This window comes from Myotis lucifugus, unplaced genomic scaffold (assembly GCF_000147115.1).
Source record: "Myotis lucifugus unplaced genomic scaffold, Myoluc2.0 scaffold_351, whole genome shotgun sequence".
In the NCBI taxonomy this organism is placed as follows: domain Eukaryota; kingdom Metazoa; phylum Chordata; class Mammalia; order Chiroptera; family Vespertilionidae; genus Myotis; species Myotis lucifugus.
In genome coordinates this window covers 44,078-57,032 of record NW_005871399.1, presented here as the reverse complement: position 1 = coordinate 57,032, position 12,955 = coordinate 44,078, and the positions used below count along the sequence as shown (strand labels likewise).

Here is a 12,955-nt window from a genome sequence, read left to right as displayed (position 1 = left end):
AAAATCTAATTTTGATCCTGGGAAAGAAATATTTGGAAAGGAGAATCAGCTCTGGAGTTCCTCAATTCCTTAGGTTACCTGAGAAAATCTTCCCCAGTTTAACTGCTCACGGATAAGATTACAGCAAATCTATTCTGTACGGCTAACAAAAGTCAAGCATTGCTCTCAACATGTATTCAAAATCCGAGTAGCAGGCATGTCAGCTTTGGGACTGAGAGGTGGCGGTGGGAGGAGACAAGTGGATTAGATGTTCTGAGTATGAGGAGCTCAGATGCCACACTATTTCGATTTGGAGACAGCAGAATCCGTACATCGTACATGGAAATCCGTGCATTTCCATGACTTAGAAAGACGGTTTTCTCACTGCCAGCATCACTTCACTTTTAAAACTGTTTACTTCCGTATAGCTAAAATGCTGCCATACAGGCGTTTTATTGCTTGCATAGAACTTAGCTAAATCCCCTATAAAATGATTCTGAGTTTATCATCATAGCATTTGAATTATTTTGTAATGCACATAAAAATCCTTTTTTGTTGCAAGTCACAATAAAATACAGATTAATGGAGTCAGGCGGTTGCTTGAGCCCGTCTGGGACCCTTGGGCATGTTGCCCTGGGACCAGCGTCCCCTCTCACCGCAGGGGGTGGCAGGGCTTCCCACGGCTGTCACAGGTCATCTGGCAACTTCAGGACCCGCCTTGGTTTGGAAGCACAGAAAAGGCTGTTGTTTCGGTTTTGGTCCATTTGAGGTTGTGCTTTATCCCTTTCCCAGCTGGCCTTTCGGGAAGCTGGCTGCACCGTGATGTATACCCTCCCACCCTTATGAGATGGTACACGTGGCCCCTGCCTCACAGGATAGTAACATGGGTCACAGGCATTAATAATAAGGCAGTGGGCCCTAGCCAGTTGGCTCAGTGGATAGAGTGTCGGCCTGAGGACTGAAGGGTCCTGGCTTTGATTCTAGTCAAGAGTGTATGTCCGGGTTGTGGCCTCGATCCCCAGTAGGGGGCATGCAAGAGGCAGCCGATTAATGATTCTCTCTCATCATTGATGTTTCTATCTCTTTCTCCCTCTCCCCTCCTCTCTAAAATCAATAAAAATATTTAAAAAATAATAATAAGGCAGTGGGATTGTATTTGCTTATAGATGATGAGATAATATTCTTTAAAAATGGTCTATTGCTCTTGCATTCCACTATTCAAATTTCCTGCTCCTCTGTTATTCTCCTTTGTAATTTCTATCATATATTTTGTTTTTATTATATTTAAAGAGAAAGGGGTTTTAATCCAAAGTCCCTACTTGCCTTAAGACAGGACTCACATAGCATTAATCTCTGTGTAGGCATTGTGTGTGTTTTTTTAAAAATATATTTTTATTGATTTCAGAGAGGAAGGTAGAGGGAGAGAGAGATAGAAACATCAGTAATGAGAGAGAATCATTAATCAGCTGCCTCCTGCACACCTCCTACTGGGGATCAAGCCTGCAACCTGGGCATGTGCCCTTGACTGGAATCGGACCCCAGACCTTTTAGTCCACAGGCTGACACTCTATCCACTGAGCCAAACCAGCTAGGATTATGCATTGTGTTTTCCATTGGCCATTATTATACAGGTAGTTTTTTTAAAAAAATGTGCAATACATAGCAAATAATAAAAATACATAAATACATATTATATATCGGAAACTGGGCTTTGTGTTTATACATGTATACATGCATCATATATATGACAAATATACTATGTCTATTATATGTATATGACAAATAAAAAAACCCTCTTTTCAACCCTTTAGAAGGGCTGGGCTGTGGGCAGTGTGTAAACTTGAGGGTTTTCTGTGCATCCTCTCCTTCTCTGGTTGCAGCTGGTGAATTATAGAGTGAGGATCTGTGACCACAGTGCAGGGGTGGGATGGGCGTAGACAGGAGCCAGTCGCAGGCCTGAGCTCCGTGACACAGACAGACAGACAGCACAGGGAGTGGGTGGGGCCTTTCCTCCTCTGCTCCCCTCCCCCCCATTGCCTTCCAGCCATTTGGCGCTCTCTGCACCCTGGCCTTCTGACCATCCTGGAGGAAAGGGACCTCACCTTTAGGTGTCAGGTGGTTAATGGGCTATCTTTTGTGACATTTGCTGTCACTTTATAAGATTGGGTTAGCAAGGCCAGCCTATCTGGTGAAGCTAATGATCTCTTAGGCCCTGTGCCTGCAATTTGAGAAGCTGCCACCAGACGAGTGGTGGTGCCTGGCCACTTGCATTGCACAGTCAGGGGAAGAAAGCCAGAATCCCGACAGCCAGGCCTCCTCGCTACGAGACGGTGTTCATTCACAGTTATGTACATCATTTCCAGTCTCTTGGGGCAACAGGTGAATAGACTTCAAATCGAGAGGATATACAAAACTTACGTAACATTGATGTGTATTCCTTATATCAAATATCAACTGTTATTTCTTACTGCTTTGCTTGGCTATTATTTTATTTTGTTTTTACCTTGAGGAGAAACCGTCATAATTTTCAGTTACGCTTGAGGTTTCAAGCCTCAGGCTTCTGTTTGAAAACAGTTTCTGCATGCTTGCATGGCCTGTGACCCATTTAATTTAAAACAGCGTCCAGAACGACCGGAGGTAACTGTGGTTTATCAGACAGAGTCTTTGTGTGTCTAAATAGCTCCATGGAGGTCTTTCATCTATTCAGCCCCTCTTCATCTCTCTCCATCTCTTTTGTTTGCCTTCTTAAAATTAAAGTTCATAAGGATTATTTCCTCTCTAAAAGTAATACTCAGACAAAATCATTATTACAGAAAATACAAGAAATTGGAGAAAATCACCCATTATACCAAGATTTAGTCTGTTAATATTTTTGTTTCTTTTCTTCTTTCTACACATTTGAATTTTTTTCTTTTTTGCAGTTCTGATTACTTTAAAAAATTTAAAAATGTTGTGGTAAATATATACATGCCATACATTTATTCTTTTCATCATTAAAAATTAACTTATTTAAAAAGTTTTCCCACCTGGCTAGTGTGGTTCAGTGGATAGAGCGTCATCTCATGGTCCAAGAAGTCCCTGGTTTGATTCCTGGTCAGATGCCTGGGTTGCTGGCTCTATCCCCAGTAGGGGGCGTGCAGGACACAACCAATTAATGTGTCTCTCTCTCTGATGTTTCTATCTTTCCCTCTCCCTTTCTCTCTATCTAAAAATCAATAAAAACATATTTTTTTTAAAAAAGTTTTCTCCCTTTTAACTATTTTAGTATACTCTTCATCTCTTTTTAAAGTGGGAATGGCTTCCCTCCAGGCAGCAGCTTTTTCTTCTCATACCTCTTCAACTTAATTTTCTTTCTGCATCTGATCAGAAACCTGGATGTGTTCATTGTTCAGTTGTTCATCAGCACCTGCCTGCATGCCCACAGTCCCCTCGTCTTGAGCATAATTGCCTTGGCAACTACATCTATGTCATCGCAAATGAGAGTGAAGTTCAGAGCTGCTATGCGTTGTATAAATGACAATTGACTGAGCCGCTCAGGTCCTTCCGCCCTTTACCCTTTCTGATTGAAGACTTTGAAATCCCTTTAGACAAAACTGGGCAATTTTTGGCACAAAGTGTCATAATGATTTTCACATTTTTCTGCTGACATTTGTAACTTCAGTGAGGCTGAAGGAGCCGATATTGAACCCGGATACTGTAAGTTCAAACGGGCCCATTTGAAGTCCTCTGCCACATAGCAGTGATGTGCATCTGTGGATTCTTTAAGGATTAATTCATAATTTTGATTATTTGCTGTTTCTTTAGGACTTTATATATTTATTTTCTGGCTTCCCCTCCTGTTGCAGGGCCGCCACCACCCAGTTCAGGGAACGAGCAGCACTCCTCTGCCTCCATCTTCGAGCACGTGGACAGGATCTCCCGCTCCTCCGAGGCCAGCCGGCGGGTCCCCAGTAAGATCCAGCTGATCGCCATGCAGCCCATCCCCGCACCTCCAGTCCACCACCTGGCTGACCGAGTGGCAGAAACCAACAAAATTAACAAAGAGGTATTTGTATTAAAAGGGACATACATACAAAGCTACATGCTGATTTGGTTAGTGCTTAAAACTGAGTGAAAGTTAGTGTCAGAAGTTTGCTAAAGGTATGAGATGCTGACAGGTATTCTTAATTTTAAAACTAACCTCAGTTTGCCATGGCTGATGTTGCTCAGTAGTTAGAGCACCAGCCCGGGCACCCAAGGGTTTTGAGTTTGATTCCTGGTCAAGGGCACGCACCTGAGTTGCAGGTTTGATCCCTGGCCTCCGGTTGGCCTCGTGCAGGAGGTAACCTATCAATGTCTCTCTCCCATCAATGTTTCTATGTTCTTCTCTCTCTCTCTCTTTCTCTCTCTCCCTCCCTCCCTTCCTTCCTTCCTTCCTTCCTTCCTTCCTTCCTTCCATCCATCCATCCATCCATCCTTCCATCTCTCTAAAATCAATGGAAAAATATCCTTGGATGAGGATTCACCAAAAAAAATTATACTCAGTTTTTTTTTTTAGATCAGATACTGTTCAGGGACACAGTTAGGTGCATTGGCAGATGTACAGAAAAGAGACCTGAGCCTGCTGTCCGTAGAAGTCCTGCTTCACCCTGTGGCTGGTTGTGGGAACTTGAATTTCTAAAAGATTTTCATCATTTGCAGAACAGAGTTGGCTCACTGTGCCTAAGCTGTGCAAACAATATGATTTGTGCTGAATATCTGCTTTCTTTCTGAGAGTTTGGAATTTTGGGACATCCCAGCCGGTGGGCGGGGGGGGGGGGGGGAGGCGGTGTGGTGGGCGGGTGCCTGTGTGACCAGCCCCCATTAAAAACCCTGGGTATTGAGTCTCTGACGAGCATCCCTGGTGGACATTTCACATGTGTTGTCACAGCTCACGGCTGGAGGGATGAAGCACATCCCGTGTGACCCCAGTGGGAGAGGACTCTTGGAAGATGGTGACTGGTCCCTCCAGCAGGCCCATTGCTGATTTTGCTTTGTGTCCTTTTGCTGTAATAACTGGGGCTCACGGCTGAGTCCTGTGAATTCTCCTAGTGAGAATGGAACCTGGGGTGGTCTTGGAACCATAGTAAACTTTGTGATTCCTCATAGATCTCCGGCTCCAAGGCTCTAGCTCAGCGGTTCTCAACCTGTGGGTCGCGACCCCTTTGGGGGTCGAACGACCCTTTCACAGGGGTCGCCTAAGACCATCAGAAAACACATATATAATTACATATTGTTTTTGTGATTAATCACTATGCTTTAATTATGTTCAATTTGTAACAATGAAAATACATCCTGCATATCAGATATTTACATTACGATTCATAACAGTAGCAAAATTACAGTTATGAAGTAGCAACGAAAATAATTTTACGGTTGGGGGTCGCCACAACATGAGGAACTGTATTAAAGGGTCTCGGCATTAGGAAGGTTGAGAACCACTGCTCTAGATCATTCCTAGCAAAACCCTATTCCAGTGAATCCTGGAAGAGTGAGTTGGATGTGCTTCAACCTAAGATGTTGGGAACCAGAAGGCCAGGCCGGGCCACTGTTACCTTGAACTTGAGAGATTTGACCTGGGCTGGACAATGAGTGGAGTGAATGCCATTTGGGAAGGCGCACAAGGCAGCTTCATGCCAGTCGGTTTCCTGCCGCTAAGAAACTCCTGTCTGAGAAATTGAGCCCTCATCTCCACTTTAAAGGTGATCCGTACAGTGGATCATCTTGTAGAAGTCTTGCAAGAGTTCTTAGAGTTTCTCCCAGCCACACCGCTTTGGCTGCTTGCCAAGGACGTGGCCACGGAATGTGCGCCGTGGGTTCAGGATGGTGAGTGTTGTCCCTTCTCACCAGTGCTCAGGAGCCCTAGCCCTGTGCAGCCCAGTCCCAGCCCAGACCCGTCCCCATCAGTCACATGCTGCGGGTGCCTCCGTACCTGCCGTATGTGAACACCTGGAGTGGGTTCTCCATCTGGTGAAAGAGAAGAGACGTGCTCCCTGGCCTGTGGCCTCACAACTTGATAGCGTGCATCTCCAACCTTTCTTCTACTTCTTTTTCAAATGTAGTAGTTGATGCATATGTATGACTATCGATAATATAGATTGATCATAAACCATAATGAAATCAAAACCCAACCTAAGAACTAGAACATTATCAATACTGCTGTACTGACCTATACCCTTCATACATTGTAATTGAAATGTTTTCTTACTGGGAGGTTCTGGTGCAAATTCCTAGCATATCTTGGTTCTTTTGGTTCTCCTGTGAGGACCTCATGTATTTCAAAGAACAGTTAGATCCTGATAGAGTAAGAGGGGCTTTTTTTTTTTTTTTTAATTCTCACCTGAGGATATGCTTATTGATTTTAGAGAGAGAGGAATCGGGGGAGGGAGAGAGAAAGAGGAAGGGAGGGAAAAAGGAAGGGAGAGAAAGAAACAGACATCGATTGGTTGCCTCTTGCACACACCCTGACCAGGGATCGAACCCACAACCTTTTTGGTGTATGGGGATGATGCCCCAACCCATTGAGCCACCTGGCCTGCTGGTAAGTTTCCGAGAACCTCATGCGGACTGTCCTTCTCAAACTGTCTCAAAGAAGTAGGTGGCTTTTGGTCGACTGTGGCGCAGCCAGGAAGGTTCCGTTTTGTCTTGGCCTGCGTCCTGCTCTCTCCTCCCAGATTCCCGGCGAGCCCGTCCTGATCTGCACAGTGAGGTCGCCTCATTGCCGCCCAGCTTTCATCTGCATTCCTGCTTCTGGCCCTCCGTGTGGTGCCTGCATCTCACACCTGCTTCCCATACCCTTCCCCTCTTCAGATCCTACACGCTCCTCAGAACCTAGCTCAGGCCCACACAGCCGGCGATGACATGTTCCCTGCATGTGGAGCCTCTCTTTCGGGAGGAGGGGTCTCATGTCAGAGGACTTGTTTTGGTGACACGAGATCATTATCAGTAAATGGGGAGTCTGTTGTATAATGCAAATAATGTCTTTGAGCCTGTCTTAAGTTAAAAGCCTCTAAGGTAGTGATTATTGGGAATGGAAAGCACTTAATCTTTCTCTCAGGGCGTACTATATCTAGTTGTCAGTGCCCTTGGTATTGTTGAAGTGCCATGGCCGATCTTCCATATTTGAGTTGCCTTTGCCAGCTTTGGGGGCTGATACCACGTCTCCCCCCTCACCCACTGGGCGAGTTTGGGGTTACGGCCTGTGGGCCATGGCAGGTCCCCTATGCCCAGTGTGGGTGTGGTCGCTCGTCTCACACCCTTTGGGGCCTCCTTGGAGCCTAGGACAGCGGTGCAGGGGGTAGAGAAGGTGGCAGAAAGCCCTTTCCAAAACGCTTTCTGGGCCTGGGTCCCAGAGACCTTCGAGCACATTGCTTTTGTCTGGTTCCCCCATCTCACCCCCTCAGATTCAGACGGCGCTGCGGCACAAGTCGGAGATCGAGCACCATCGGAACAAGATCCGGCTCCGTGCCAAGCGCCGCGGCCACTACGAGTTCCCGGTGGTGGACGACCTGTCGTCGGGGGACACGCGGGAGCGACACCGGGTGTACCGCCGGGCGCAGATGCAGATCGACAAGATCCTGGACCCCACGGCCAGCGTGCCCTCGGTGTTCATAGAGCCCAGGAAGAGGTGGGGTCCCAGGGCCAGCCGGCTGCCTCTGCTGTCAGGGCTGCGGTCGGAGGGCTTGTCCATGTTTAAGGGAAAAGTATCTGAAAATGGGTCAAAGAGGTTTATACACAGAAAGGCTGTGCAGGCTACGGGGGTGGCTTTGATCCTGCGTGGGTGGCCACCCACGTGCAGAAAGGCTGCTTTCATTCTGCCTGGACCTCCCTGGCCTCCGAACGCTTCCCTGGTTAATGTCTCCTTGAAGTCAGTATTCTGAATGGTGGTCACCCCTCCCCTCCCAGACCCACCGCCCCAGCTTCCTGGGCCTGCACCTCCTCTCAGCCTGCTCCCCTCCAGCATCCTCACCTCCTAGGTCTGATGGCGAACCTTTTGAGCTCGGCGTGTCAGCATTTTGAAAAACCCTAACTTAACTCTGGTGCCGTGTCACATATAGAAATTTTTTGATATTTGAAACCATAGTAAAACAAAGGCTTATATTTTTGATATTTATTTTATATATTTAAATGCCATTTAATAATGAAAAATCAAAAAAAGGAGTTCACGTGTCACCTCTGACACGCTTGTCATAAGTTCGCCATCACTGTCCTAGGTGGTCACCGGGTCAGCACAGGTGGATGTCTCATTTCTTGTCCCACAGCCACCCTCTGAGTTTTGGGGCTTACCTTCCCCTTTGCCTCTCAGACTCCTGCCCCCTAACACAGATGCAGTGTCTTTTTTTTTTTTTAAGATTTTTAGAGAGAGAAGAAGGGAGAGGGAAAGAAAGAAATATTGATGTGAGAGGGAAACATCAATCAGCTGCCTCCTCCACACCCCCTACCAGGCATGTGCTCCCAAGCCGGGCATGTGCCCTGACTGGGAATCAAGCTGGCAATCTTTCGGTGCCGCTCAACCAACTGAGCCACACTGGCCAGAGCAACACGGATGCATTTTCTTAAGCACTGCTCTCAGTTACGCCTTTCTCTGCTAAAAACCTGTGATGGTTCCCTGTGCTGCCTGTGTGCGCATAACAGGCGGGGCCGCCTGTCCACGCACAGCAGCATAGACAGACCTGCCACTCCGTTAGCTGGTGGCCTCGTCGCCCCCAAACCTTCGTCTGCATTTCCACTTCTGGCCTTCAGTGTGGTCGTGCCTGCACCCCACACCCTCTTCCCACATCACCCCCCATCTGCAGACCCCATTTGCTCTTCAAGACGCAGCTCAGGCCCCACGTAGCCAGCGATGGCTCAGTAGCTCACATTGACCGCCCCCCCTTTTCTGCGTGTCCGTGTAACTAACATCATGAGTACGTACTAGTATTGCCTCGGATTGCTCTCTGTGGCTCCTTGTGTTGCTGTGGTCTGCCCAGGTAGACAGTGAGCTTCCTTGGAGCCGAGACTGTCTCCTACACAGTGTTTATATCCTGTGGGTGTTTGCTGCCGTGACCAGCAGTCAGAGGTGCTCAGAAACTGCTTAGCGTTGAGTTGCGAAGCCAGCGGCAGGAAGGGTTCTTCCCTCCGAAGGTAACCTCCCTTTTCCCGGCAGCTCGCGGATGAAACGTTCTCCCAAGGCCCGCCGGAAGCACCAGGTCAACGGCTGCCCCGGAGACGCCGAGAAGGACAGGCTCATCACCACAGACAGCGACGGCACTTACAAGAGGCCTCCCGGCGTCCACAACTCCGCCTACATGGGTTGCCCAGTGCGTAGTGCTGACCCTCCCTTCTGGAATCAGTGTTGGGGTGGCTCCTCCGGTGGAGAACGAACAGGAGGTGGGGGGGGCTGCACTCTGTGCAGGGTTGATCCGGGGCCGGCTAGGTTGGAGGCAGGTGGGGAAGGGAGGGAGGGGACTGCTCGTTGGAGGGCAGCCTTCAGTCCTGTAAACCAGGGGCTTCTGGCTGAGCCCTTGGGAGACACCACATGTTTTTCCTTTCTGTGTGCGAGCGCTTTCCTCTTGGGCTTCAGCCTGGGCACTCCGCGAGGTTGAGTGGGACACAAAGAAGAATATCCAGAAGGTTGTTTTTTATCCCCTGGGCTCTTTGGGTTACTTGTTGACAGAAAGGATATTTAGGGTTTTGTCCCTCCCTTCTGTTTCTAGAGTGCTAAGAAGATATATTGGCTCATTATCTATATACATAATATGTACATATATACAATACATGTATATACATGTATGTATAATTTTAATATATATAATTTATCTTCTATCATATATATATATATATATATATATACACATATATATATATATGTATGTGTGTGTGTGTGTATATATATATATATATATATGCCTAATATGCAAAGTGTCCCCTCAGGAATTCAACCAACTTGGAGTTCGATCGCTCGCTATGATGTGCGCTGACCACCAGGGGGCGGCACGGAATGAAGGAAGGCCCCAGCTGGCAGCTGGCAGCCAGGAAAGGGAGGCCTCAGCCAGCAGCCAGCAGCCACTAGGGACCCTACCTGTGCACACATTTTGTGCACTGGTCCTCTAGTATATATATAATTCTAATGGGAGAAAGCGCTTACTGGAAGCTAAGAAATATGGGTTTAAACCAGCAGTTCTCAACCTGTGGGTCGCGACCCCTTTGGCGGTCAAACAACCCTTTCACAGGGGTCTCCTAAGACCATCCTGCATATCAGATATTTACATTACGATTCAAAACAGTAGCAACATTACAGTTATGAAGTAGCAACGAAAATAATTTTATGGTTGGGTCACAACAGGAGGAACTGTATTTAAAGGGCCAGAAGGTTGAGAACCATTAAACATTTCTTTGAAGCAGAAAGGGCACAGAGTTGCTTGAAGTGTAAAAGGCAGACATGGGTAGCATTAAGACACACACAGACCCCATTGAGTAGGAAGAGAGGGCCAGCCTCCACAAGGAGCCACGGGAAATACAGAACACAGGCACCCAGGACAGGGAGCGCTAGGTGGGACGCCTGCAGCCTCACGCCAGGGTGTAGCCCTGGCTTGTTGCACCAGCCCCTCCCCCCGGAGGCTAACGTACACAGCCATCCTTGTGAGGAGGGAAATTAGTAGTAAGCACATCCTTGGAGGAGGGGGTACATGATCCCTTCACATATGGCTGATGCAGCCAGCCATGTATTTGAGTTTTATATTTTGTCTCCTAAATTACACTAAAAACTAACACTGCCAGGCACTAAATGTAATTATATAAATGTGCCAGGCACCATGCCGGCCCTGGGGCCACCTGTAATGGATTCGTGGCCATCTGAGAGAGCCAGGCTTTCCTTGGGAGTTTATGTATCTCTAGTCCCTCAAGACGGACCGTGCCCCTCATCCCTGCTGCTGAGGGCTGGAGTGGCTCCGGGGAGTTGGCAGGTCAGCAAATTAGAATGCTTTGCTCTCAGTAGACAGAATGGAGTCAGTCCTCTCTGCGTGCAGTGAATGAATTCCCTCGGCCGGGGAACGTCGCTCACAGGTCTTACAGTAGGTGGCGTTCTTGTGCTGCTGCTGTTGGACAGGCGGTTGTCTGGGCATCTCTGCTGTTTGGTTTGGTCTTGGGGAGGGCAGTCCCCTTGGCTCCCTGGAGAGTCATGCGGTGACACTAACAAACAGAAGAGGAACTTGCTTCTCCCCCCTCCACTTCCCTAACCAGGGTGCTGGTCCTCTCAGGGGAACTTGCAGGGGAGCCTGCAGGCCTCATGGGAGTGCCCTCACCCAGTGCCACCGCGGTTGGTATGGGGAATGACCGTCTTCCCTTGCTCTCTCCATCTTGCCTTCGTCATCCATGACCTTTTTCTCCTTGCTTTTTTGGCGTGTGTGTGTGTTTTTTTTTAAAATTTTTTACTTTTAGCAGAAAGTGCCCTTCCTTGGAGGGCCACTTCAGTCAGCTGCTCTTCTCCAATGGCTGTTTTTCAAATTCCCTGAAATGAAAATCTTCCTCAGATGGACTTCCTTCCTACTCTCTCCCTAAAAATTCTGAAACACATATTTTCAAAGACAACGCCGTTCTTGGAACTTGCCTTCTCTTGGGCAGTATACTTGACATACGTGTCTTTTAATTATCTTGATTTTTACACTTTTCCCCTCAAAATATCTCCTAAAGTGAAAAATATATTTCTGGATTCCTTATAACTAAGGTTATGTTTATAATCAGGACTAGGCAAACTATGGCCCTCAGGCCAAATCCAGCCAGCTGCCTGTTTTTGTGAATAAAGTTTTATTGCAGTGGTTCTCAACCTTCCTAATGCCGCGACCCTTTAATACAGTTCCTCATGTTGTGGTGACCCCCAACCATAAAATTATTTTTGTTGCTACTTCATAACTGTAATTTTGCTACTGTTATGAATCGTAATGTAAATATCTGATATCCAGGATGTATTTTCATTGTTACAAATTGAACATAATTAAAGCATAGTGATTAATCACAAAAACAATATGAATTATATATGTGTTTTCCGATGGTCTTAGGCGACCCCTGTGAAAGGGTCGTTCAACCCCCAAAGGGGTCGAGACCCACAGGTTGAGAACCGCTGTTTTATTGGAACATAGCCATGCCCATTCATTTGCATGTTATCTGTGGCTCTTGCTACAAGGGCAGAGTCCTGTTAGGTGCAGCAGAAACTGTATGCTGCACAAAGCCTAAAATACTTAGTGTCTGGCCCTTCGCAGAAAAAGTTTGTCAACCTCTGATAAAATTTATCATTCAAACCGGACACTTGTGAGAGAGAAAGGAACACTATTAATTACTATACTGGGACAACAGGCATGAACTGAGATTGTCCTGGGCCAACCAGGGTGTATGATCCCTCTCAGAAAACCCACAGAGGATTGCAAAATAGGCACCAGAATACATGGTTTGTGGTGATTAAAAGTAAAAAGGTCCATATATTTTTCTGAAGAATGAATGATGAACAAACAAACAGTATGACCAAATGATCAGACTGCGATTCAGGAGGATGGAATTCAAATTCCAACTCGGGGGTCTTGGAGAAGTATACTTTTGTCGATGACGGTTTTGCATTTTTTATTGAGTACCATCTATCGGTGAAACACTGCTCGATGTTGAGATCTAGAACATGAAGACGCCCTGTCTTGGCCTGCAAGTTCTGCTAGGCTAGCCGTGGAATGACGAGGCAACAGGAAGAAATCCAGGAGGCTCTGACCTCCTGGCTGTGTGGCTCTGGGCCTTCTTAGCAGGATTCCTAGGGCCAGTGGGGATCCGAGGGAACCTTCCCTCCCAGCTTCAGAACATCTCTCTCTTGCAATAAGTGTTAAAGCTTCTCTGAAATTATGAGCACTAACGGTGAGATTGGCAGTGGCTATAGCCCTGGACTCCCCTCGAGTGCGTATAAGGTTTTCCCCCAGTGCAGTCTCAGTCTGGGCTTGTGGCT

General features: G+C 47.2%; 1 protein-coding gene across 1 annotated transcript in view; it reads left to right on the top strand.

The window, feature by feature from the left end:
• KIAA1549 (KIAA1549 ortholog) overlaps window positions 1-12,955 on the top strand; it is a 74,817-nt gene that overhangs the window by 38,081 nt on the left and 23,781 nt on the right. The window contains exons 13-15 of the mRNA XM_023764816.1: window positions 3,825-4,024; window positions 7,401-7,624; window positions 9,143-9,296. Of these exons, the coding sequence (XP_023620584.1) occupies window positions 3,825-4,024; window positions 7,401-7,624; window positions 9,143-9,296 (578 nt within the window). The remainder of the gene's footprint in view (window positions 1-3,824; window positions 4,025-7,400; window positions 7,625-9,142; window positions 9,297-12,955) is intronic.